Source organism: Solanum pennellii, chromosome 3, assembly GCF_001406875.1.
Source record: "Solanum pennellii chromosome 3, SPENNV200".
NCBI classification, from domain to species: domain Eukaryota; kingdom Viridiplantae; phylum Streptophyta; class Magnoliopsida; order Solanales; family Solanaceae; genus Solanum; species Solanum pennellii.
In genome coordinates this window covers 67734906-67761992 of record NC_028639.1, presented here as the reverse complement: position 1 = coordinate 67761992, position 27087 = coordinate 67734906, and the positions used below count along the sequence as shown (strand labels likewise).

General features: G+C 34.7%; 8 protein-coding genes, 1 long non-coding RNA gene and 1 other non-coding gene across 11 annotated transcripts in view; 4 read left to right on the top strand and 6 right to left on the bottom strand.

Moving 5' to 3' along the window:
* LOC107015210 overlaps nt 1–307 on the bottom strand; it is a 6423-nt gene extending 6116 nt beyond the window's left edge. The window contains exon 1 of the long non-coding RNA XR_003577228.1: nt 192–307. This is a non-coding gene — a long non-coding RNA (uncharacterized LOC107015210). The remainder of the gene's footprint in view (nt 1–191) is intronic.
* The window catches only part of LOC107015208 (protein NRT1/ PTR FAMILY 4.6), a 4347-nt gene extending 1512 nt beyond the window's left edge, over nt 1–2835 (top strand). Inside the window, exons 4-5 of the mRNA XM_015215407.2 lie at nt 1020–1460; nt 1542–2835. Coding sequence (XP_015070893.1) covers nt 1020–1460; nt 1542–2591 — 1491 coding nt within the window. The 3' untranslated portion in view covers nt 2592–2835. The remainder of the gene's footprint in view (nt 1–1019; nt 1461–1541) is intronic.
* A 419-nt stretch (nt 2836–3254) lies between these two features.
* Nucleotides 3255–3327, top strand: TRNAA-AGC. The gene has a single exon. It is a non-coding gene; the product is annotated as a tRNA-Ala (tRNA).
* Nucleotides 3328–3643: 316 nt separating this feature from the next.
* Nucleotides 3644–5086, bottom strand: LOC107015164. The gene is made up of 2 exons (XM_015215347.2): nt 4891–5086; nt 3644–4308 (listed from the first exon to the last, which is right to left on the bottom strand). Exons 1-2 carry the CDS (start codon nt 5017–5019, stop codon nt 3865–3867), a joined length of 573 nt encoding a protein of 190 aa, XP_015070833.1. The 5' UTR covers nt 5020–5086; the 3' UTR covers nt 3644–3864.
* A 109-nt stretch (nt 5087–5195) lies between these two features.
* LOC114076376 (probable polygalacturonase At1g80170) lies at nt 5196–8101 on the top strand. Its single transcript, XM_027915291.1, has 9 exons — nt 5196–5502; nt 5607–5744; nt 6575–6730; nt 6818–6835; nt 6917–7124; nt 7205–7286; nt 7363–7471; nt 7581–7694; nt 7782–8101. The coding sequence occupies exons 1-9, from the start codon at nt 5365–5367 to the stop codon at nt 8001–8003; spliced, it is 1185 nt and encodes a 394-aa protein (XP_027771092.1). The 5' UTR covers nt 5196–5364; the 3' UTR covers nt 8004–8101.
* A 2965-nt stretch (nt 8102–11066) lies between these two features.
* LOC107014987 (hypersensitive-induced reaction 1 protein) lies at nt 11067–14089 on the top strand. Of its 2 annotated transcripts, none has more exons than XM_015215128.2 (6): nt 11067–11223; nt 12237–12428; nt 12580–12700; nt 12806–12897; nt 12974–13070; nt 13446–14089. In XM_015215128.2, exons 2-6 carry the CDS (start codon nt 12240–12242, stop codon nt 13802–13804), a joined length of 858 nt encoding a protein of 285 aa, XP_015070614.1. In that variant the 5' UTR covers nt 11067–11223; nt 12237–12239; the 3' UTR covers nt 13805–14089. The 2 variants fall into 2 exon arrangements, with proteins under 2 accessions (XP_015070614.1, XP_015070616.1); XM_015215130.2 differs by lacking the exon at nt 11067–11223 and adding an exon at nt 11764–12113.
* Nucleotides 14090–14401: 312 nt separating this feature from the next.
* On the bottom strand, nt 14402–15761 carry LOC107014989 (mitochondrial outer membrane protein porin of 36 kDa-like). The gene is made up of 5 exons (XM_015215132.2): nt 15616–15761; nt 15397–15474; nt 15252–15319; nt 14966–15174; nt 14402–14861 (listed from the first exon to the last, which is right to left on the bottom strand). Exons 1-5 carry the CDS (start codon nt 15662–15664, stop codon nt 14555–14557), a joined length of 711 nt encoding a protein of 236 aa, XP_015070618.1. The 5' UTR covers nt 15665–15761; the 3' UTR covers nt 14402–14554.
* A 546-nt stretch (nt 15762–16307) lies between these two features.
* Nucleotides 16308–16715, bottom strand: LOC107013609 (protein PXR1). Its single transcript, XM_015213480.1, has one exon. It carries the CDS (start codon nt 16713–16715, stop codon nt 16308–16310), a length of 408 nt encoding a protein of 135 aa, XP_015068966.1.
* Nucleotides 16716–17749: 1034 nt separating this feature from the next.
* LOC107014994 (protein QUIRKY) lies at nt 17750–21453 on the bottom strand. The gene has a single exon (XM_015215138.2). It carries the CDS (start codon nt 21281–21283, stop codon nt 18140–18142), a length of 3144 nt encoding a protein of 1047 aa, XP_015070624.1. The 5' UTR covers nt 21284–21453; the 3' UTR covers nt 17750–18139.
* Nucleotides 21454–25261: 3808 nt separating this feature from the next.
* LOC107013765 (22.0 kDa heat shock protein-like) lies at nt 25262–26972 on the bottom strand. The gene is made up of 2 exons (XM_015213643.2): nt 26164–26972; nt 25262–25945 (listed from the first exon to the last, which is right to left on the bottom strand). Exons 1-2 carry the CDS (start codon nt 26294–26296, stop codon nt 25458–25460), a joined length of 621 nt encoding a protein of 206 aa, XP_015069129.1. The 5' UTR covers nt 26297–26972; the 3' UTR covers nt 25262–25457.
* Nucleotides 26973–27087: the final 115 nt, after the last annotated feature.

Sequence of the window (27087 nt, the reverse complement as noted above, 5' to 3'; positions counted from 1 at the left end):
ACTCCCCCCCCCCCCCCAGCTTTGTACAGTCTGCTATACCAAAAGACACAAGTAGATAGAGTAGAATGTTAATCTGGACCTTGATAACATCACAAGAAATTGGACAAAAGGAATAGAATATCAATGGCAGGTATGCGTCATTAACCACGACAGCAGTTATGAGAAAATAGTCAGTTGTTTTAGGTCCGTACTTGAGAAAACAGAATCTGATGGAATTTCCAAGCAGTCCATAAGATATTGTCATAAGGATCTTGGAGGTATTCTGTGGAAGAAGCAACGATGCCACACTCAAATAGTTGTCCTGGATATGCTAAGTATATTAGCAGACATATACTAAAAACTAGCAAGCATAAAAATCACTCCATAACTTTATCTACCCCACATCACATATATTTCCATCCACACCATTTATTAACTTATGGGGTCAGCAGCATAATAGAAATAAAAATTAATTACTAAATGAACAAATGATGTACACCAAATTCCACATGCCTTTAATTTTTCTAGCCAATTAGAGATCAGGAATGCAAAAATGGGCCCATGGCGCAATCACCTGGTTGATGACCGATGGCACAGAAATTCAGTATAGCTCATTTTCAGGTCAATTTTTAACAAAAAAGGCATACCGATAATAAAATGTTACTTCAGCTTTCATGGAGAAATAATGGAAAGCTCAGTATATATCAAATAGTGTATCAACACCACAGTTCCTTCATCAGACTTCACCAGGTAAAATTATCAAGTGATCAAGGCTTTTATTCAGAACCATCCACGGCTTTTTTCCTGTCGCCGAAAAAATAGACTGCATGGACTTACTAGTTTTTCAGGAACCACTTTAAGGATCTCAAAAGGAAGTGCCTAAGTTTCCTACGACGATGATGAAGATTCTGCTTCTTTAGAACTTGGTCAGACTGGGAAAAAATACGGGACACATACCCTTCAGAAGATTATAGCATGAGACATGCAGTAAGTAGGATGGCATGTCACATGAACTGTTACTAATCTAAATACTGGAACAGGGACTATTGATGCTGACATTGCAAGCTTGCATACCTTCCCTGAGGCAGCCCATCTGTGCATCAGTAAACAGAAACGCCCCATGCAAAGAAGTAGGTGGTGGCCACATAGCAATGTTATTTTCTGGCCTCTACCTGGTGGCCTTGGGTGTTGGAGGGATAAAAGGTTCACTTCCTTCACATGGAGCGGAGCAATTCGATGAGAATACGCCACAAGGAAGGAAGCACAGATCTAGCTTTTTCAATTATTACATCTTCTGTCTTGCTTGTGGAGCACTGATTGCAGTGACATTAGTAGTGTGGATAGAAGATAATAAAGGCTGGCAGTGGGGCTTCGGTATCTCAACCGTAGCTATATTGAGCTCAATTGCCATTTTCCTCCTCGGATCTAGGACTTACAGGATCAAAGTTCCCACAGGAAGCCCAATGACAACCATTTTTAAGGTATGGTTCTATTATTAGTAGGCATCCTGAACATAAGTACTACATTAAGGTAGAGTAATTCACATTGAATTATTTGTACAGGTTCTTGTAGCGGCATTTTCCAACTCTCTATTCCCTAAGAACTCTATTGATAATGTGTTAGACACGAGGGAAACCCCCCAATATACAACTGAGATTAGTGCGGAAGAAGGACATGGAGATCGAAACACAGAAATTCAAACTGAAATGAAGGACCTCAAATTCATTGCTAAAGCAACAGTGGAGAACGCTACCTATCCATCACTGCAATGCACAGTCAAACAAGTACAAGACGTGAAAATAGTCGTCCAGGTCGTGCCAATATTTATGTCTACCGTTATGCTTAACTGTTGCCTTGCTCAGCTTTCCACATTTTCTGTACAACAAGCAGCCACTATGAACACATATATTGGAGCTCTAAAAGTTCCACCAGCTTCTCTTCCAATATTTCCAGTCATATTCACAATGATACTGGCACCTGTATATAACCATATGATAATCCCCTTTGCCAGGGCAGTGACTAAGAGCGAAATGGGCATTACTCATCTACAACGGATTGGAACCGGGCTATTCCTATCAGTTGTAGCCATGGCTGTTGCAGCTCTGGTGGAGATGAAGCGGAAGAGGGTTGCCGAACAATCTGGATTAATGAATTCAACTGAACCACTGCCTATCACATTTCTTTGGGTAGCATTGCAGTATCTGTTCCTGGGATCAGCTGATCTCTTCAGCTTAGCTGGCCTAATGGAATTCTTCTTCACTGAGGCCCCTTTAAGCATGAGGTCATTGACAACAGCACTCTCTTGGGCATCACTAGCCATGGGTTATTACCTTAGCTCGGTGATTGTATCAATAGTAAACCATATAACTGGTAGATTTCAGCAAACACCTTGGCTCTACGGGAGTAATTTGAATCATTATCACCTTGAAAGGTTTTATTGGCTAATGTGCATATTAAGTGGATTAAATTTCTTCCATTATCTTCTATGGGCCACTCGCTACAAATACAGATCAACAAAGCCTGATGACGAGAGAGACGAACTTGATAACACACCATCAAGTGATGTTCAAATGCTAAAAACAAAAAGAAATAAGAGGCAGGGATCTAAGTAGCTAGCATACATTGTTGGCCATCTACCTAAATTATCAATATTTGAAGTTTCTAAAATCACGAGCACTCGTTATCCTTAGGTGTTCTGGTAATAGTAATACCAATTACGTTGTATTATTACTAATAGAAAATGCAAGCTATTCCACTATATTTTCTATTTGCTCCATGACATCTAGTGCATGTACTTTTCTTCATACACAGTGTAGTCATCAATTTATCATATAATAACATCTGATTTAGTAGTAAGCTACTGATGTGAAAAGGTCATTTGATAGAGACTTGGCAATGTAAAAGTAAAAGGAAGATACGTTACCCCAAATATCATGCATTCGAGATGAAGATACCAATGCTAAGAAAAACAGTGAGAACTCAACAAAATTGACAGTCAATCAGAGTATTGAAAAGTAGAACGAGAAGCTATTTACATATAACCTACCAAATTAAATGATTCATTAACAAATCTCCATCTTTTTCGTCCTCCTCAATTCCTTGGTTCACATGGCGGTCCTTGCGCTACACTACTTTCGAGGCCGTCAAATTGATGCTGCTTCAGTCTTGAGTTCTGAATTCGGAGAACTTCCACGATGAAAATTACAGAGCCATGGAATTAGCAATTCAGTAACAGAATTTGGTAAATATAACTTTATTAGGATTAGTAACAACCAGGGGATGTAGCTCAGATGGTAGAGCGCTCGCTTAGCATGCGAGAGGTACGGGGATCGATACCCCGCATCTCCAATTGTTTTGATGACACAAAATATATAAGACGAATTGTCCAAAAACATATTACAGTACATCCTGTTGATCCTGGCCTATTTATTATCCTTGGCCAATAAATCTATCACTTGATGTTGCTCACAATAATTATGTTGAATTGCTGGAATTTCCATCATTTGCAGTTTCTTAATGAAAATTATAGCTCTACAATAGAAGTGTTGGCAATATAAATTTTGTGGCAATATGCATTTTGTGGCTTGGTTTTCCACTTCTCCTCCTAAATAGCTTCTCTTTTGTTCATAAAATTGTTCATAAAAAATATAGCAGGCCAATATCATTTCTTTGTAAATTTACTACACAATCTTCAAAAAGTAATTTGTCTATACTGCTTCACATACATAAAATGAATTCATGACCATAAAGATTAGGAATTGTTGAGTGTGTACGACAACAATAATTACACTAATGAATTGAGATTGACCATATAAATCTCACTGACAACTACATAACTATCCCCTTATTAAATATTTTTCAGGTGAGGTTGGATGAAACCGATGGTCAATCAGCTTCCTGCAATCCATCCAAAACCACTGACCCAACAAACAATCCGACTGCAGTCAACCCGAGGGCTCCAGCCAAAACAGCCTGGGCCGCCACAAGACCCACGGTATCATCGGGGATGAACACGATTGTCAAAATAGCTGCCACTAGAATTGGAAGGGCTGCCGATGCCAAAGCAGCAGGAGAGAAACTAGCTGACTTCTCCAGCAAACTGAGCAGCCCGAGTTCTTCGGCCTTTGAAAATAGCCCTAATTTCTCTATGGATGAGAGTGTAAATCCTAGTTCTTCGGCCTTCGATAGAAGGCCAGCTTTCTCCACAGTGCTCAAAACTTTTCGCTTCTCCAATTTTTTGAACACATCAACTTCCACTTGTTCGCTGCCCTCGTAGAATAGTCCCGCTCCAAACCATTGCTTTTTCCAATTGTCATCAAACTTGTTCACCTGCGTTAGTGATTCTTATTAGTAGTTTCTAGTATTACATATTTTCTTGTAACTCCGCTTGTAACAACAACATAGCCAATGTAATGGTCTGGATTGGTAAGATATGACTTTACCCCTAACTTAGATTGATTGTTTTCAATAGACCCATCAGGCTCAAATGTAACTCAGTTTATGGGAGCGTCCCAACTCCTCTAAAAAGAGAACTTATGTTGCTAGTGATCGATTTATTTTTTTGCTTTTTTATGAGTGAAGATGGAATTCAATTCAAACTTTTCCATTAATCTCTACCTCAAGAATGTGTTGGAAAGTGTTAAGAGCTCAAAAGAAATTGACATCATTACCAAACTTCAAAAGTCAAATTCAGAGCAAAAGTTCAATTCCAGATTAGCTCTGGCCTCTCTGTTCTACTGTTCTTCCGCATTTGCGGTTGCCAAACAGAAAAATTCCGTTAAAATAGTTTTAAAATAATAAAGGTGTGCTTAGTAATATCCAATACATATTAAGAAGAATATTTAGAATGGTGTAAATATGTAAAAATAGTGATATAGAATGATATTTGATTGCAAGAAAAGAGTATGATACCTTCTTTTTAGGAGCCATGGCCAATATTCGCGGAGCGGTATTGGAGGGAATTAAGGGGCGGCGAAATCGGGGCTTGGAACTAAAGCCATGCTCCAAGTTACTCAGGTAAGAAGTTGTTGCAGCCGCCATTGAACAAGAGTTTCACCTTCTCTCCATAGTTGCTTCACATATTCCCTTTCTTCTATGCACAAACCAAATTATTCCACCAATCAAAATCCACCTTATCCTATCTGCAGGACCGAGATATCGCAAAATATTCAAATTCCAAATATACCCTCACTTTTCCTCATATTTCCCTCGAGCTGTTTTTTTTTTTTCAATTAACTCATGGACTTGGATTTTCAATTGCTTCCTAGTTTTTGTCGAATTAGAATTAAGCTAGACTAGTTTTAGTAGGATTAAAACACTTAATAATTCAGATAATTCCTAAAATTGTATTATAAAAACTCCTTTAACTTTCTGATTTTTCATAAGATGGTCATTATGAAGATGCTAATCTCAATCTTTGTTGCTTTGCTTCTGCCTTCACTGATTTTTTCAGCTCCAGATTTTCCAGTCTTTAATGTTGTTGATTATGGTGCAGTTGGTGATGGCTTAACCGATGCAACCAATGTAATTTAGACATAATCAATCCATTATAATTACATAATGTTAGATATTACTAGGAGGTATTTATGGACTTCTTTTTTTTTTTTTTTGTGTGTGTTGTTTTATAGGCTTTCATCAAAACATGGGAAGCAACGTGTACATCATCGTTTTCTTCTCCGATAATGTACGTTCCTTCTGAAAATACGTTCTTGCTTCATCCTATAAAATTGGAGGGCCCTTGCGTATCAGCAAGCGTCACTGTTGAGGTACTTCATTAACTGCCTATTGTAATTCATCAGAATGTATAAATAAGTTGTTTGTAAATATGAAAAGATTATATTAATTAAAACTTCAGTAGTTAGTTACTATTATTGTTGATTAGTGAATTATAAAATTAAGTGTATTTGAAAGTTTGTGAATAAAAAGGAGCATACAATATAAAATAATTTGTTATCCTGCTTATGAACTATGATTTACTCATTTGATAAAATTCTACATAAAAATTAGTGGGGAAATCATAGTTTTACAACTTGTAGGGTTTTCATATTTATGAGAACAAATAAAACTTAACAAAACTTCAAACTTCATATCAATTTGGTTATTGTATGTTTAAATCAGTGTTCAGACACGTGATTTCATATTTCGTATTCTCTAAAAAAACATGATTTGAGATTTCAAGTAATGATTTCATTTTTTTTCTTTTAAAATGTACAAACTTAATCTATAATTTTATATTTTGTATAAACAAAAAAAAAATCGTCATTTTAAATTTTGCAATAAATAAATAAATAAGTAATACTATTGCTTGACCTGAAGAGATGTGAAAAGAAAAAAGTGATGTTTAAGAATAACTAGTTATAATAGTGGATTTTATAAAATTACGTATATCTGTAAATGAATATGTGATTAATATGTTATCATATTTTGATATCTTGTTATGAATTATGGTTTGTCCATTTGATAACTTTAGATTGTATTAGAATTGAGAAAAATTTGTATAGTCCGAAAACTTCAGCTCAAATCTTAAATTAAAAATTCATACCGTATGTTCAAACGGGCTACGTACCTCCTACCTTTTAATCAACTGATTTTGCAGATAAATGGAAATATAACTGCACCAAGAGAACCTTCGAGATGGAGGTGTTACGACAAACGTTGTGATAAGTGGATCCATTTTAAACATGCCAACGGCCTTACAGTACGTGGGAATGGAACAATTAATGGTCGTGGATACAATTGGTGGAATGTAAATGTAAGTTAATTCAGTAAATTTTTGTTTTTAATATTACCTTGTTTTTGTTTTACATTTCTAAACATTTTTTATTACCTCTATTTCCAGGACCGCCTGAGACCAACTGTAAGTTTGTTATGCTCAGTAAACCTTTTCATAAACATGATAAACATAAATTTGACATTTAATAACAGGATTCTTTTGTAGGCTTTTGAAATTTCACATTCAGAAAACATCAGTCTAACGGGACTGAGCTTTATCGATAGCCCTCGCATGCATGTTCATTTTGCGAAATCGAAATCTGCTAGAGTCACAAACATAACCATTGATGCACCAGGAGAAAGTCCTAATACTGACGGTATTCATGTTTCAGGCAGCAGAGATGTTTTCATTGATTACTGTCAAATTGGAACTGGTAATTTTGGACATACATAATATATATTTATTCGTAGTAATTTTGATTTTTGTAAAGATCGCGTAAAATGAAAAATGCAGGAGATGATTGTATCTCAATTGTTGATGGATGTTCCCATCTGAATATCAGCAACATAATATGCGGACCAGGACATGGTATAAGGTTGGTATTTATATATCTCCTCTTGAAATTTAATTTGAATATATAGTAATTGAACGTAAACTGAATCTGAATGCAGTATTGGAAGTCTAGGCAAGCATGGATCTAATGACAATGTTGAAGACATTTTTGTTAGTGATGTCTTGTTCATAAGTTCTACAAATGGTGCTCGAATTAAGACATGGCAGGTAAAGTAGTGTTACTGTATGTAAATTGAGCTATAAAAAAAAAAGATCGAGCATAGCTATTTTCAAGGTATGTTATTTGATATAATTTTTTTCGTTTTTATTTGATCAGGGAGGCAAAGGTCATGCTAGTAACATAATTTTCGAGAGAATAAGGACGCAAGATTCGTATAACCCTATTATTATCGATCAATTCTATTGTGATGGGGAATACTGTACAGAACATGTAAGTAACTTTTATTTACAATGCTCTGCTTCTGGTGATGAAATATTATATGGACTTGTAACGCGTTTAGTTTAATGGTTGTTGCAGGATTCAGCAGTAAAGGTTAGTAATGTTACTTTTAGACATGTACATGGAACATCCCAAGGGGAATTTGCTGTGAAGCTGGATTGCAGCGCGTCAATTCCCTGCACGGGTATAGTATTGGAGGACATAGATATCCGTTCACGTTATGAAGATCAGGCTAGAGCATATACGAGTAATGTACAAGGAATTGTTATGGGTCTAACCATTCCTCAAACTCACTTTTGAGAATTAGGACACATAAATTGGTGACGATTAGCTTCAATTTTTCCCACTACAATTGATTTAAGAGTAAACTCATCATGTAGCGTTTGGCTTTAATGTTAAAGTAGTATTTTATTTTATTTTTGTTTTGAATGATTCACATTTCTCTATCTTATTAAAAAAGATTTACTATAATATTTTGTTATACTACCAACTTATATGCGACTAATTTCTCTAAATAATAATTATGTTTGAGAAATTGTACTGAAATTACATTTTTATTTTGTTTAGGATTACAATATTATTCTACTATTCTTATTTTCCTCAAAATAAATAAAAATAATATTCCTAAGCAATTTCTCAAACATGGATGACTTTTAAAGAACATGGGAAAAGAGTTTGAAAAAAACTCCAATTTTAACTGAAATTATGGTTACTATATCAAATTTTATAGAGAACCTTTTACCCATGAACTATGAACAAATTACTATTTATAATTATGCAGTATTTTTTTACGTAGATACATATATACCTTTAATATCTTCCATTTTATAATATGCCAACTCACCATATCAACCTTTCTTAATGGATAATAAAATGGCCAAGTCAACTAGGATAATAAGATGATCTTATTAAACACAATCATGATTCATACCAGATAATTTTCAATAGAATAATCTTAGTCATAATTAATTTGACATAAAGCACCAGGGTGGATCCTTTGATCATTTTCTTTTTATATATTTTCTTGTTTGACAAAACTAATATGCTTTGGGTATTTACCTGTACATAGTATCTTTTAATTTCGTCTAAGACTTTGTTGATATTCGATTTGCGATGCAATTTGGAAGAAATTTAACATTGTTGTCATCACATCCTAAACTTGTGGTCTCCATTTGGCTGGTACCATTCCATAGAATAAATCAAACATATACCAATCGAATATATAATACATTTCTCTGTTGGTGCGTATATTTATTATTGATAAAAATTATTTTTGTGATAATATTGATCCGTTTGTTTTATGTTTACGATTAGTCATTAGTCTCACCTATCAATAATTATATTATCATCAAAATCAATTACAAATTAAAGTCTTTGGATTCGACTTTTAAGGCTCTTAACATGTTGCATTTTAAAACAATAACTTCTTATTTGATATTTGCTACAACTTTAGTGACTTTTTTTACTCATATTATTAGAAATACAAGGCTCAAACATGCCTAGTTCACTAGTTGGGTCTTGATCATGCATAAATCACGAAAATCGCTATCTAGAAGAAAAAACCAATTATAAATGATAGCTTGGCCTCGAAGATTAATAAAAAAGATACGTACTAAGATTAGTAATTATTTTTTCGAAAGACAGTTTGATTAATTTCAAAATAAGATTAAATTACATTACTTTGATATTTTTAATAAAAAATTTAGATATCGAAAAACTATACGAAAAATACTAGAAGTGCATATTAATACATGAGGAAAAATACATCGTAAAATGTTAGACAAAATTTTTATAATTTGACTTAAAAAAAATTTATGACAATTAAAAGTGGACGGAAGTATACTCTCTATTTAGTTATCATAGCACACTTTTTAAGAATAATAAATGAGATGATTTATTTTCCTTTTATATTTTTGTTATTATAAGTCTATAACTCATTTAATAAAAATGATAAAATAAAATATAAAAAGCAGATTGTTTTTTGAATTTTCTAAATTGAACCACTGAAATAATTTTTTTTTTATAAATATAACTCATATAAGATAGGATCTAAGTTTTATGTACGTTGCAATTGCGTGGATATTATGGTGACAGCCGCAAAGAATTTCATAGCCATAATATAATTGGCAAAACAATTAATATGTAGACTCTGTTTACACTTTAAAATTATTTTTTCCATTTTATAGAAAAATACTTTAAAGGTATAGTAAGATGCACGATGCATCGTGGAAACTTTTGAAGTCTTCGTGTTCATCTAAAGTCAATACCATTTTATGCATCAATCAAATTCCTATTAATATGTAGACATGTAGAATAGCAAGTTTGATGACCACTTTTATTATTTTTTTGCAAAATTGTAGCATAAAAAAGTCTTTATCCATTGCTAAGACGTGCTACACAATTTTTCATCCAATTAAAGAAAAAAATAATGGAGAAAAGGAAATTCACTTTATTACTTCACTAATATTAAAAGAAATATCTATCTAATAACAATGGAGATCATTTTTTAATGTCATTTCGATTAAGCTGGTAGCATAGAATATTTTCTTATGCTTAATTAAACTCAAAACCAAGTAGTAAAGTGTAAGAAAGATGCAAAATATTCATTCGGATTTCAAAATTTTCAACAGCTAATGATAATTTTCACGGCCGGGGCAGCTCCCCTCGAAAAAATAATACCATTTATATAAAATAATATTTTTATAAATATATATATTTTGAACTCTCTAATTAAGTTAAAGTACAGTAACAAGTTGTGTTGAAATTAAAATGTGTCACTTGGGGTTCAATCCAGTCAGAGTGTTTTTTTTTTGTTTTTTTATTAATTTTCAGTTTTGTTTTTCATTTTTCTGAGTGTTTTTTTTCTAACATTTTTTTCATGTTTTAGTGTTTTTTTTACTTTCTGTTTTTTTAGTGTTTTTTCATACTTTAAAGACTTGTTTATATATTTATATTTTTATTTTTTAAACCCTTCGATGAAAATTCTGGGCATGTACGAAATTTTAAGAAAATAAAAAAGATTTTTCAAATGTATTAAAATGTTATTTTATTTTTTGATGCGAAATATATACCGTGAAAAAGTGAAATTAAAATTTTATCAAAAGAGAAAAGAAAATTACTATTTCAAATAGACTAAAAAAAAAAATACATCAAAAAATTACTGTTTAAAACAAACTAAAAAAGAAAATACATCATTATATACCTCCGTCATTTATTTTTTCTTTTAAAAATTTACCATCATTAATATAAATAATAAATTAATCCTAAACACGTCCTCCAATGGATATACTTCAAAGGAATAAAATTAATGTTGGCTTAATACTTTGGAGTGAAATATATATAGTTATCTAAAAGAAAACCTTTTTTATTCTTCACCTAAAAAAGAAATAACTGAATTTCCACGCATTTTCTGGCCCAGTTGGGATCTTCTTTCGCAAATATATATATATACAGGCTATAACCTCAAAGCTGAGTTGTGAATTCTTATTATTCTGCCGTTCTTGATTTTGTTTCATAATTCGTAAGTCTCTTCTCCCCTTTTACCCCACTCGATCCCTCTGCCTGAATATTTAAAAAAAAATGCAATCTTTTTATTTGTATGCGTAGTTCATGATTTTCTTGATTTTGGTGTTATTTTTATTTTTTTTCTGTTGTTTCCCCTTTTTTTTTCTCTGTCGTTTTTTGTGTCATTTTGTGAGAAAAACTGTATAAAGAAAAGGGTATTTAACTTCTCTACTGTTGTGGGTTTTTTGAGTTTCTTGGTTTGAAAGCGACTGTTCTTGGGTTTTGACGAGGTTAAATTTTCTTAACTCTTTTTTGAGAATTAACGGGGAAAATGAAACTTTAATGTCGATTAGTGGGACGTGGCTTTAAGTTCTGCTGGCATATCAGTGATAAAGTTAAGTTTTTTGGTATTTTGGTTTGGGTTTATCAAGAGATTATAAGGTTCTTGTTTGTGAACTTCTTGAAAGAAACCTTCTATGATAACATACCCCAAATATTTGTTCTCACTAGTGGGGTCTGGGAGGGTGGGTGTATGCAGACTTTAGCTTAACGCTATCTTCGAGGGTAGATAGGTTGTAACATATCGCGGATATCCTCACAATTGGGGCCTGGGAGGGTGAGTGTATTTAGGCCTTACCTTAACTCTACATGCGCTAATAGAGAGGTTTTTTTTGATAAACCAGAAAAAAGGGCCTTCTTTCCTAAAGGTTGTCCTCCTTTATGACATGTTATCTTAGGGAAAGAAAAAACAGGGAAGAAACCCTATAAATTGCTCCTTTTTAATTCTGATCTTGGGTATTCAAGTGGAATCTGTAAACTGGTGTATCTTTTGTCTAATTTTGTGTTTGACAAATTTCTGGAAGGTTAAACTTTTCTACTGGAATCTGAAACTTCCCTTAATTGCTGGTTAGTTAGTGTTATACTTGATCCAATTGATTCTGATGTTATTTGAGCTGGTTTAGTGGGTCAAATGTTGATATCTTCTTGATTAAACACTTTTAATATCTGTTTTTTATGCTGTGTTTCCAGAATATGGGCAATTTGTTCTGTTGTGTTCAAGTTGATCAATCCACTGTTGCAATTAAGGAGCAGTTTGGCAAGTATCAGGATGTGCTTGAGCCAGGGTGCCACTGTGTGCCTTGGTTCCTCGGAAGCCAGTTGGCTGGTCATCTCTCCCTCAGGGTGCAACAACTAGATGTGCGCTGTGAAACCAAGACGAAGGTCTACTTTTTTAACTCCTCTCTCTGAATTAGTTTGGCTTGAAATATATGAGGTAGCATCATATACTATTTAATTATAGCATAAACTTAGTAGGTGTAAGTTTGTCCAAAATTATGAGTTATGCTAATACGTTCATTGCTATGATATTCAGGATAACGTATTTGTCAATGTTGTCGCATCAATTCAGTATCGTGCCATTGCCGACAAAGCAAATGAAGCTTTCTACAAGCTAAGTAACACTAAGGGTCAGATTCAGGCATATGTTTTTGATGGTCAGTAACGAATTCGCTTTATTCCCTGCACTAATGATTGCTCATTTGAAACAATTTTTAATAAGATATGAAAGATTTTGACTTGTCTGTTCTTTATTTCGTCAGTCATAAGAGCTAGTGTTCCTAAACTCATTCTTGATGATGTCTTTGAGCAAAAAAATGAAATTGCCAAGGCTGTTGAGGAGGAACTTGAGAAAGTAAGTGGATTCTTGATGATTTTTCAATCTTATTCATTAATTTGATCCATAAAAATGGGTTCTTGCTCTTTTACAGGCTATGTCAGCTTATGGATATGAAATTGTTCAGACACTTATCGTTGATATAGTACCAGATGAGCATGTGAAGAGAGCTATGAATGAAATCAATGCTGGTATAAACAATTTTTTTTACTCTGATTCAGCCTTGCCTTACATTCTTACTGTTTTAGTAGAAACGGAATATAAAATCCAGTTGAAGGATTTTCCATTTACCATTATAATGATCTTTCGTGGATAAAGATATTTAAACATGGATGCAAAATGTCGCAGTTTTAGGAATTGTAATTACATTGGTTGCTACCAAGCACCTTGAAGACTAGTCTGTTTATTTTTTCTTCTACTTAATATTTTGGTGTGTAGAGTAGACAAACACTGAAAGTATTGAGGGGTGGAAATATGAGAATTTTTGGTTGCCAAATTGAAAATTTTGATACTCTTGTTGGGGCTTCCTTGGTATTTTCATGTCCTAACTATCTTCAACTTTACAGCTGCTCGGCTGAGGGTGGCTGCTAATGAGAAGGCAGAGGCCGAGAAGATCTTGCAAATTAAGAGGGCTGAAGGAGAGGCCGAGTCTAAGTATCTCTCAGGATTAGGTATTGCACGACAACGTCAAGCAATTGTGGATGGTCTGAGAGACAGTGTGCTAGGATTTTCAATCAATGTGCCTGGAACTACGGCAAAGGATGTTATGGACATGGTCCTCGTAACCCAGTACTTTGACACCATGAAAGAAATTGGCGCTTCCAGCAAATCATCCGCTGTCTTCATCCCCCATGGACCTGGTGCTGTAAAAGAGGTGGCACAGCAGATTCGTGATGGACTTCTTCAGGCTTCTGTTGGGCATTAAATCTTTGTTGCTCATGAATGTTAATGGATTTCATATCAAAGCAAGTTTTTGTCAAGTTAGTCTTTTCTTTCTTAAGAACATGGAAATATGTGGTGAAGTGATTTTGTTAGAGATTGTGAATCCTATGACTACCTATGTTTATAACCAGTTTGGTAAGGTTTTGAATGTTTAAAGTATTGTGTAAAGTATTTTCAGGTTCTATAAGATTGTTCTACAGCATTGTAAATCTTTGCCTATTCAACCTAAAGCTTCGTGCACATATTCCTTATTGATTTGTTTTGCTGATTGGAGATGTTAATTCAATGTTGGTTGCTAGTCCCTCAAAATTCAGCAGATTTTGTTTCTGATGCTGTTTCAAACGTTTGATTAGTTGTTGAATATCTCTCAGAAAGAGTACAGATCATTCCATGGGGTCTGCATTTGTTTTAGTGTATTGCTAGATTGCTAGCAAGTGAAGAAGATTCACAAATTTTCATTTCTTGCTGGTATCGCATTATCGTCTCCACTGTAGTTTCAATCATTTACTTACGGTTTGAGTTAGCTGCCTTCAAACATGCAGCTTATAAGAAGTTCAGAGTACTAAATTATCTATAGATATTTGATTGTGAAGCTAATTGTATTGCGTTATCAACTTGATGTTATTGCAGGAACCGATAAACTTCAAATTCTGAATCCATGGATATGGACTTAGCATGCATAAATAGTCGAGGATAATACGACTCTAAGAGAGACTACCATTTTTGTTATAACTCAGGGATTAAAAATTAGAGCAAGCCCCAGTTTAGCAGTATTCGCTGCATCCATGGCATTCATCTCTGCTCCGATACTCAGAGAGAGTGCTGAGAAAATATTGTTCTGGACAAGAGCACCCAAACTGCCATCACTTGTAACTCGAGCTTTAATCAGCATGCAAGGAAACAGGCAATGCTGAGCCCCCAGTGCAAGAGTCGTCTGATTGTTGATGAATCTATGTGTTAACTCAGCTGCAACCCCAGTGCTTGTTAAGGGTAGAATCGGCCGGTAACAGTGAGCTCTCAAGGTATCAGCATTATTGCTCCTGCAAATTTACTTTGCATCAGAACATTGAGCATTCTCAACTTTTGCAAGAGTAAAATGTGGCATTCAAAGAAGAAATATCGAATCACGCTGGAGAACATTTACAGAGTGAGTGAAGCAGAGAGAATGTCAGTATCGAAGCTCAAACCACCACCGCATTCTGCCAGTGTTTTCGTTGCTGTATCAAAAGCGATTTCAGCTCCAATACTGAAAAATCCAATTCCTGTAACACCAGAGAGACTCAACAGTGGGGTTTTTTCCAAACTGATGCCTGTTGCAACTCCAAAATAATTATTCATGTACTGCACCTCCACCTGTTAGTCAGTACATATGTAGGCATAAGAAAGGAAAAATAGACTCTCATATATAGAAAGAAGAGAAAAATTCTAACCTTATTAGACCTCTGATCTGGTACACTCAACTTGACTAGTGAACTTAATCCAGGTACAATGTCATTAACTACAATGATCATACAGTAATTCTCAGAAAGCAGACTATAAGGAGGAACGAAGAAGGGAAGTAATAACAATAAATACCTTGACATTTGAAGTATAAGCCCCAGTCAAGCAAATTGTGAATTGGTGATTTTCTGATATAATCTCCATACAGAAGATCTAATGTAAAACAAGTAACATATAAATATTCGAATTAAGAGATTCTCCAGCATTGAAACGCGACAGAAATCAAAAGTTTTTAAAATTTTCATTAGCAAATATTTTGAATTTGGATGAGCTGAAATAAATGACAGCAAGTACCTGTAGCATTTTTGCCAATATCAGAATATATTCCTGGCTGCTTGTTCATCTTTATTTTTTAAATCCCCAAGAGTGAGGTCCTGATCTGTTAGTTTATCATTGCTTTTTAAAATGATGCTTGAAGTTGATATCTGCAAGCAAGGTAATTACAGGACAAATATGAAACTTCCTTATGAAATCGAAATTTCACGTCTTAGGAAGCTTCCCTTCAGTATATAGTACAAGAGTAAACAACAGATCCATTAATAGGTACCTACAATCACTTGTTTGGTAATGTTGCATTGTTATACAGAAGAATATTTTTCCCTTTTTGCGAACTGGTGTATTGCTAGATAACTCAACTTTATACGGTTAATCACTGTATAATACTTAATTATCATTCGAAATGCAGATTTAGGATAATCTGTTCTTCAAACAAGCCAAACGAGAACTGCAGGATACGAAGTTCTGGAAACAACTGGAGCCCTGATGGAAACCACAATCGTGTTTGAAATATCAGTGTTAAACTGTCATGCACGTAAACAATGTGAAAGTAATTCAATTGATTTACAGTAGTTATTTTCCTATCATCTGTTCATTCATTGTCTGATCCTCTTTACAATCTTGTTATCTAAAAAATGCACTCTGCTTTAGGCAGGGTTCTATAGACACTATGTGTAATTTACATACAAAATTACAAAAACAGAGAAGCATCACTTTGCTTTTTTCTTTTTCTTTGTGAAGTGGCTCGATAAGGGATCGAATTGAAGGCGAGCAACAGTTGCATTGGCTGCAACTTTCCCAGCTTCATTACACAACTCTAGAATAACCTCTCTCTGGTCTTCCAAATCCTGCATTTTAGCATCAATTTTCTCCACTTTAAGTTTGAGTTTTTCTAAGTCCTTTTCATCATTAGGATTCTTCTCTTTTTTATCCTTCTTCTTGTTATCTTTTTCATCCTTGTCTTTGTCCTTCTTTTTCTTCTTCTTATCTTTATCTTCCTTCTCATCTTTATCGTCTTCATCCGAATGCTTATCTTCTTTCTCCTTCTTATCATAAATTTCCTCATTTTTAGTTTTCGTTGAATCGTCATGTTTTCCTGTATCATCCAACTCTGGCATTTGTTACCTTTCCTAGTTTAATTTGCCACTCGAGTTCTATTTGATGATGGATCAACACAGCTGAAATAGTTTCAACAATGGTCAATTTGTGTTGAAAATATATAAGGCAACAAGATTTGAGAAGCTCCATCCATGGCCCTATTATTTCTCTGGCATGGATACAAAAGAAAAAACATTATTGAATGGTGTAGGCATTTTTTGAATTGGCTAGTCATATAACCAACAAATCATGCTACATTTAATCCGAACGCCCTGTAGGCTTAATGTAGGCTATAATTCTGTATCATGTGATAAATTGAAAGATACCCTCGGCCAGGGGCACATTTTCATTTTTGATCTGTCTAAAATAGAATATCGTCTTTATATAATTAGAAATAATTCAACTTTTAAATTCTTCTTTTATCCCTAAGAAGAAAGATGGGTTATAACAACTATAAGGTTTGTTTTAGACTACCAATTTTTTAAATAATTTTATGTCAAATCAAACGGTGTCACATAAATTGAAACGAGCATTAATACTACTAATTTAGAAATCAAATTTAAAGTTAATTGTTGATTATATAGAAGATTAATAAGACAAAAGGATTTCTATAAATCCTTTTGGTTTCAATTCTCAAAGGATACCACATAATGACACAACTCTCAGTTTTTTCCCTTTTTCTCCCAAACATTAATCAGTTTTATGAGTCTTTGTAACTAAAAAAAGTTTCTCATTCTTTCACCTGTTCTTCAAACAAATGCCACCTAAAATGACTTATTGATACTTATCAAGTTGCCTTGACTACCGTGTACAATGGCACCTAATGGTCATGACATAAAAGCAACAATAACATACTCAAGCATAAGCTCGAAGTCTTGAAGAGTATAGGGGCTACATAGATAGATCTTATCCCAACCTCGATAACAAAATAGTAATGACATATAACTATATGCAATCAAATATTGATATATATATCTGTATATCTCATTTGTATCAATTAAAAGTTGAGTTAGAAAAGGCTTGTCAAAGTTGGAACATAATTGAGTCTTAAAGGTTGCAATGCAGTAAAAGAAAGATATCATTATCTTTCAATTTTATATTCGTGGAATAGAAATCAATGTCAATACTTTTCACGACAAAATTACATCAAAAATAAATCTTGTCCTATCAAAAATCTCACCCCCTTCAATCTCGCCCCCATGGCTCCTCTTCTCTCTTTTTTTTTTTACTTATTCCAACAGTTAAAAGTCAATCATCCCAACTTGCCCCATTCACCCTACACTTTTCACTTCTTCCCATGTTCGTAATGAAAACCCCCACTTTTCAACCATTGTGGAAAAAAAAAGGAGTTTTTCACACACTAGTTCTTCTTTTCTTCACAATTTTTCAAAAGAATTGTTGACTAATTTTTTATTTGATCAGCAGAGTGTAGTGACTGTGTACACTACATCAAACGGTCAGATAAACTTGGAAGTCTTCTAAAGAAATTCAAAGTGGCTGGTGGCATTGGGTCCCTAAACATTGGATGGCGCAGGAAGTAGAATCCAAGGGCTACTGCTACCATTTTTGGTGGCACTGCATATAACACTATTGTTATAATTAGGCACACCATTATGAACAATTTCGTCGCTCTTGGATCCCTCCAGCTTACCAATGCTTGGGCCCTTTCTCCCTGGGTTGCGAAATCACCTAAAACTGTTTGGACCCTTGCTGCTAATATTCTCAACCTGTCATACCGCATCCGAATTATTTCGGGTGGTTTTGAACTTGGTATTGTGTCGAACTCCTCGTCCAGTTCGTCTGGGTCTACTGTTTCTGATTGGGAGATTCGGGTGTCCATACCCGCGGGTATTTTAGGCCTGAACCGATAATACCATACACCGATTAAGAAGACGTAGAGAAATCCGGTGGGGACGATTAAATCTGGATACCAAACGAGCACCAAGTAGAGAACATGGACTAGTATGGTTGTTACTGGATTTCTCCACCTTCTAATATCATCCAACCATTTTGCTAATCCAACAGCCCAAGCTAACACGGCTACTATCCGAAACCAGTTGGCCTTACTCTTCCTCATGCTCCATGTGTGAGAATCTGCATCCAACATGTACCGAACTACCTCTGGACCCAAAGGTGGCTCGGATCGAGCTAACCATGCTGCAACCATTTTGATAGCTGCTCCTCTCAATGCCTCTTGTTGAGCCACCCCAAGTGGGCGTAGATAATGCATCTTTGGCAACACTGGCTGCCCATAAACAGCACATGTTTCTGGTAACAGTGATGGACAAACAAAACGGATAGCAACTTCAATTTCACCCATTTTCTTCAACCCAGACCGCAACAGAACTAATAATGGATAGGAATTTGTGTACACTTTGTTATTCTCCAATGTAGAGACTCGTATACGTACTTTTCCTATACGGTAATCAGGCTTATCATCACCACTATCAGCAAACATACGCCAATTGTCGAATACTCCAATTGTAAGAACTGTACAAGGATCGTATACTTGCCACGTGTACTGTTCGTTCCAACGCGGGTCAAAGGTATCGGTTATGGTCCGAGTCCGGACCCATTTCTTCCCGTATTTGGCAACACAGTAGGCATCCGTGGATCCTTTTCCCGGACCCTTAGATTTCAAGGGTAACAACCCGCGAGCTCCAAGAATACCCAGCTCCAAAATACCTACAGCCGGCTTCCATAGCTGCTTAGCCGTGGGCCTGAAATCACTACACACGTGCGCTGCTTCATCAAGCACGTGATATCCTCCTTCTAAGCACATCCTCAAGTGTAGCCTCCCGCAGTAGGCCCCACCTGGTCCACCTTCCAGTCCGAACCACTTGGCTGGCACGAGTCGCTCATCGAGCCGTTGCTCAATCGAGCTCACAGGAATTATTATGTGCCCTAGAAGAGCTGGATCCTTCGTTGTACGATCCTCTACAAGCAAGATGAGGCTATCTTCAAGTGGCTCACCGGCGACGAAGATTAAATCTTCGCTCCAGTGGAATGCTGAACTGTGATGATTCATGGACCCTCTCCGAGTTCTCACGGATTGAAACCCTAGCTGAGCTTTGACTCTTACCTCCGGCGCCGTCAACGGCGGTAGATTTGGAGCTATATGAAGGTCCTGAGCTTCAATCACTGTGATTCTAAGATACCATAGCTTGGGAGATTGATAGACTTTTGACCGAGTATGAGCCACGTACGGTGCGTCTGAGCTGCATGATTCAGGAAATGCATCGTCTGCTTGAGTTCCAATCCAGACGGAGAGTTGAATGTCACCGGAAACTTTGTGTTGATCATCGGCGCCACCTTCGAGATGATACCACTGAGGAGCAAGAGGACTATCCGGTGGATCTCTGACTGGCACATCGGAGAGGTCGAAACAGACTCCACCAAGGAAATGATCCGACGCGCTATCCCAAACTGAAATTTCAAGTGTTGAATTGGTAGACTCTTGCTTGTTGTGGCCTAGGGAGAAAACCTGCTGCCACTCTGGATTCGACAACGGTTCGCCAGGCCGGATAATGGCTGGTTTCGATCGGAGAAAATGGTTAGATGTACGGATCTTCACGAATGGGCTTTCACTCGGAGCAAGACCTCTAGCTTTCACGATTTTTACAAATAGATAGTGCATTGGTTCAACGAGGTCGAACGCCGAGATTCTTTCCGACTCTCCGCCGACTTTACCGGATATCACCCTAGGTGAATAGTCTCCGTTTGGCCGTCTCATAACTCTCACTCTTTCTCCAGCTCTCCCTGCCTGCATCCTCTTCACCTCCTGTGGTGGATACTCAGATGGCGGAACAGGAGCACTCATCATCGGTGGACCACTCATCATTGGTGGACCCTCCTCATGCCGGTGACTACACTGCTGCTGCTGTTCCGGCGGCATATTCATCGGTGGAGGAGATTCCTCGATCGTTACAATGGGCGGAGATTGTTCCTGCGCTTCCATGGCAACCTCCATGGGCATAGGAATTTCAAGCATCCTCTGGCGGGGGTCTTCCATGACGAAAACAGGGGTCTTCTTCATTTCTTCCTGCGGAGGAGGCTGCTGCTGCTGCTGTTGCTCGGGCTGCGGCGGTGGCGGCTCCTCTTCCTGCACCATTTCATCATAGTAATAAATCTTCAAACCCAGCTCACCTCTAATCCAACTAAAAACACTCTTTTTCTCCAAAGGGAAGTATATCAAACCCTCTTCTCCCCTCCTCGCAAACTGGCTTCCATACAACTTCACTCTCCCTAAAAAATGATTCTTCCTCGCATTCCCATTACTCAACTTCTTATCATTGAAAACCTCAATATCTAGCTCCTCAAACTCCATCGTTCTGGGATCCGAAATGATGAATTCCAGACCTTCGTTCCATTCTGGGTTAAGATTTCTGCACACAGTCGAAGTCCGCTTCTTCTGTCCATCAAAATCCACAACAACATACGGACTGGAGCTCCCTTGCCCATCCTTTGGTAATAGATTCCTCGCATCAAGGATCTCCACCACAAGCTTACGAACCAACTGTGGTGGTCTTGACGGCGGCTCTTGCTGTTGTGGTTGCTGCTCCGGCGGTGGCCCAGATGACATATTCATTGTTTCATAGTGTAGAAATAGCCATTAATGGCAGTGAAGATGGGCCGCGAGAGTAAAAAAAGAAACGGAAGAGATATGTTTGTTTTTTTCTGAAAATTTTTCTGCTTCTTTTGTCTGTTATTTGCCCTTTTCCTTTCCAATTTTTTTGTTTTGGTTTTTTTTTTCAATTTTTGGCCTTTTTCTTGTTTGGCGATGGTAAAATGGTAATTTCGAAGAATGTTTATGGAGGTGTACGACAGTGACAGCAAATACCGTAGTTGATGCGATCTCCACGGTTGAAAAAATAGAGATAAAGAATTATATTCCAATCTCTCTCGTGAAGTTTCCTTTATTTTAATTTTTATTCACTTTTCGGTTTCTCTCCTTTATTGTTCTTAATTAATAATAATAATTTAAAATGAGAAAAACATCCAATAATTATATATTTTAATTATATAAAAAAGTACTATGGATTATTAAACTAATTAAGTTTAGTTTTTAAAAAAATAGAGATTAGCTTTATGCTTTGTGGAGGGCTAAGGTGAGGTAGACATGGAGTTTATCTCAAGTTATCCTCCCTTGTATTATTTATTTATACATAACCAATAACTAACTATTTTGGCAAATTGCTGTCATAATCAAAGGCAAAGGCGGAGTCAAAACAAAAATCTAGTTACCCTATTTATATATAACTAAAAATTATTTTTTATATGTATATAATTAATATTAAATTTGATTTGACTTTATCGTATATTTACTGCTCGACCTAATTTGGTATTTATACTTCATGATAAGCCATCAATCTAATTGTAATGCAACTCATGACATGTATATAGGTGCAAAAGGGAAAAAAGTGAACTTAGTGATGGTACAATCAGATGAGCATCATTTCAAATATTTATATACAAGTCATCTGACATTAAGGGATAAAGAAAATGAATAAGGGTTGTATCATATCTCTTCCAATATCTTCATGTTACTGTCAATATTGTGTTTGTCATGACTCTCTTGTCAAAGGGTGTTGGGCTTAGCAACATCTAATTAGCTCGTTTTGCTTACCAAATGTTTTATTATCATTCAATATTTCACTTTTTAAGATCCTTTCTAGGGTATATATTCTTTTGTAGTGGTAGCTAAAAGAATACATCTATAGCCGACTATTTGAGTTAATTGTAAATTCTTAAACTCGAAAATGATGAATTTGTCTTTCAATTTTCCTCTTCTTAAATATTGGTACATGACTTGAACCTATATAATTGTGCCTTGAAATTCAAGTTACATGTACTTTAATTTTGAATGTATATAAGTAGACATTTAAATTTATGATCACGTTTAGATATTACGTAAATATAAATCCATCAACCTTTGACAATTTGAAGACATATTTTCTCCCAATGATAGTGTGGAAGGCTTGACCATGACTAAACTGGTGAGTGATGCAATCAATAACAAGAAAATGGTTGGATGGGCCGGCCTTGCTTTTTACCAAAAAAATTGAAACAAAAGTGATAAAAAAAAAAGAATCCACTTTTTCTCTCTTCTGGACCCCTTTTTCTTCACCACCTCTTGTCAAACAAATGTAGTTGTCAAATAGATTGTCTCAATTCTCATTTATATTACTCCTTTGATTACAAGTTATATTAAATTTAGCTATGATATAATAAATTTAATTGTTATATTGAGATTAGTTAAGTATCGAAAGTTAATTTGAGATTAGTTAAATACTAACACATAATATGTATGTTTTGGAGGTGTGGGGTGTATGCGTAAATCCTAATGGAATTTTAGTTTTAATATTTCATATATTAATAAAATTAAAAAGAAAATTATGTTAAAATTGTAGAAAATTCAAGTGATTATAAAATAAGTAGGGAAATGTATATTTTGTATATAAGCTGACATGTGCACGAACATTACAAAAAAAAAGAAAATTATTTTTGGTGTTCGTGGTTAGGTTACTGATTAAAATCAAAACTAAATCAATCTAATCGATTTTCTAAATTTCTAAAATCAAATCAAACGAAAAAAAATAAACATCGGTTTGATTATTGTTGGTTTGGTTCAGTTTTTCTGGTTTATTCGTTTTGAAAGTAATAATTGTTTTGAGTACGTACGTATCTTGATAGATACAAACACCAATTACATGAACAATCTACAGAAAACCAATGCCGGTTCAGTCAAGCAATTAAGCAATATTAGAGTATGTGACTATTTTATGTGAAGTGCGGTATGTAAAAACTAAAATGGATTTTGATAGACTTGGATCTGAGATTGTTATACTTGGCTAAAGTGTTGAGCTTGAGAAAATGATAAAGTTAAAGACTTAAGTTAATTAAAATTTAACAAAATATTTTTAGTTTATTTATGAATAATATATAAATAATATAAAATTTATATATCTAATTTATCGGTTCAGTTTGACTATTTTTGTGGTTGTTTTTTAGTAAAACCAAAACCAAACCAAATAGTATCAATTTTCAAAATTTAAAAATCAAACCTAACCAAATTAAACCAAATATCAATAATTTAATCTGTTTGGTTCAGATTGCAATTTGAATTGATTGTTAACCATAACCATGAACTACTCTACTTGAGAGAGAATGTGTTACCCCATTAACGTAAATATGATGGAACATAAAACATACATAGTAGGCCTTTGGAGTATGGACATAAATTTGGAATTAGTGATTTGAGTTGAAGTTGATTTCACGATTAAAGTTTTAAAATCAACATGTAATTTGAATTTCACATGTTTTCCTTTTTTCTGTAAACATGAACACTCAATATATAATTGAAAACAAAACTTCACCAATTTTTATACAACCTTACGAAATGAAACAAGGTAGCAAAATGTATATTTTAAATCATGGTAATAATATTAATAAACACATATTTGTATGTGTCTTTTATAAATAATTTTTTGTTATTACAAACTTTCAAATTTTCCTAATTTTACAACTAACCACTCATTTAAAAAATCAACAATAGTAATAACTAATTATTCTTTTAACATAATCCTTACACATTATACAAACAATCTATTTAGATCAAGCATGAGTCTTTTTTAAAAACTTAAAATTTCATTATTTTTTCTTTTTTCAAAATACAAAACTTATGAATAGAGTTTTAAGAAAATCAAAATCACAAACATGAAAATTGAAATCCTATCTCTTAGGTGAATTTAGTATTTGAAATTAATATTTCAAATTGAAGTCAAAGTTGTGATTAAATGTCATAAACAAATACAAATTTTATATCCAAAATTACATAGTTATATGAGCCATATATATAATATAAAACAAGGACGTTGCTCTATGATGTCCTTAGCCTATTTTATAGCTTAGAAAAGTTAATTTTGAGTTCCACTAATTATATCCTCAAACTTCGAATTTCATCCCACTTTATGAGTAATGTTTCCACCATATACTACTATGTATTAAAAAATATACCTGTAATAGTTGTGTTTAACTAGACTAAAGTTTAGAAAATTGCCCTAATTTCACCATAATGTTGGAATTAACCAACAAAACTTCCAGAATTAGTGCTCCTAAGTTGTCTCTTGAAAAGTAATAAATAAGAACATGCTTATGGGGATTACACACATATTACATTATGTTCACATTATACAAAAATGGGGATTCTGTCCCCTTTATAGCTTTAAAGATATTTTTAACATGGTGTAATATTATCCGTTTCAGATCAAGTCTACATGATTTTCCATAATAATATGTATAATTTTTTTTAACTGATATATGAGACGTTGTTTACTTTCCTAATAACTTTTCCTTCAACGAATCGGGATAAAGTAATAAGTATAACCAGTTTGTGCCTTTTCTGTTTTGGTGGATAGATTTCATGAGGAATCAGGTCCCTTTAAGATAAAATTCAACTTTGAACTTATGCTTATTCTAGTGTATTTTTCTCTTGTTACAATCAGAATCAAATAAGTCCCTAGTTACCTCCAATTGACTTGGATATTTATGCTTTGTCCTATAAAGCTGTTATGCCAATATATCTGGTTAACTTTTGTAAAGTGCACTACATTTTCGAAATGCAATTTTATGAAATCATTTTGCAAAATTAAATGATAGTTTTGAACAACAAACTTATTTGTATGTTCATTGCACGTTTAGTATGTTATGTACATAAGTAATTGGATTACTAGAGAATGACTAATCACGAAGCTTAATCGATTTTACTTGGACTGCAATTTTTGAGAAACGTAAACCCCCAAAGAAAATGCTAGCAATGCTGTAATTACAATCGTTTTGTTCTTCTTCAGAATTTCTTTTCCTGCTGCCACTGGATAAACCTCGTGCCATTTTTTCGCCATTTTTGCATCATGAAATTCTTCGTCCCCATTCGGTCCCTGTTTATCATTTTCTTTTTCCTCTGTATCATGACCTTTCGAACTTTCAATTTCCTCTTGTTGATTCTCTTCATGACCAGAGCTAGCAATTGCTGCCTCGTCGCGTTCACTGTTTTCTGGTAATTCTTTTGGGATGATCACAAACAGAATGCCGTCTTCAATCCTTGCACTGGTATCCTCAGATTTCGATTTTTCAGGTGCTTTCGTTGATTTTTGAAAGCGAATAAATTTATACTCGCCTACCTTCCTTTCTCCACTTACCTTTATATTGTCAAATGTGTCAACTTGAAGCTTCACCTCCTCCCTTTTGAATCCTTTTATCAAATTAAAAGAGCAAGATAAACATAAAATGAATTAACCTCATAATTGTTGAGTTCAATCACTGCATATAATGTTAACGATTGAATGACAAATTTATGCTAGAACACATTACTCTGACTCGAATATTTGTAAATTACAATCGAAATGATAACTGAAAAGCAGATCTTTTTTTTGGAAAAGCAAAAACGAGGAAATAATGAAGTATGAATACCAGGAAGATCAATGAAAAGGTAATGATTTTCCGCATCCTCTATCCAACCGGATGAAGGTTCAATATCTTCGTATACTGGATTGACTGAAGTTGTCAAATTAGTCCCTCTTCTGTGATCCCCGTAATGTGCCATTAATTAGACTTGTTGGATGAACTTGTGAAATAATGTTATTGATGTATTCTGTTGCAATTGAAATCGTACAGATATATATAATTGCCAGAAATAAGAAGATGGACAAGAAAATTAAGCCTGAATGGTGTTATGTTGTTTATTTTATTAGGAGCATATTCAGATAGCTTTTCTTGCAAGATCCTGCAAGTTTTTGTTCTGTTATTTTACCCTGTAACACACAAAACCTATATTTCTTCTTGAGAAAGGCAATGTTCTTATTCTATACTTTGCTTCAATTCAATTGAGAAAGCCAATGTTTTTATTTTATGCTTTGCTTAATTCCGGCCTCCCTATCATCACTGTTACTACCTTGTATCACTGGATTTGCCACTGGTAGAAGTGGCAACTGCTTTTGCTTCATCGTGAACGAGATAGGCTAGTCTTGTGACTTGTATTAGTTGCAATATTTGAGTCCTCCATATCAGGTAACTAGAGGGATCGAGTTTAATGGAGTCTGAAGCAATGAGATGGTGAAGTGAAGAGACTGAAAGCGAGTTGGAAGCTTATGTCATTTGGCTTCTAAAACAGAGCTTTAATGTACTGCGCAATGATTTGTAGTAGCTAATGAAATTTACAGCGCATCATAGTGTGCTTATACACTTACAAGTGGTGCAGAACATAGAGAGTAGGCAAATCGCAGTTTGATTGACATAATGTTCTTCAATCATATCATGTGTATAATAAATAGAATATGAAGTCATCAGAATTCAGAAGCACACATAGTGTTCCGTCAAGCATCAATCTTATCAGAA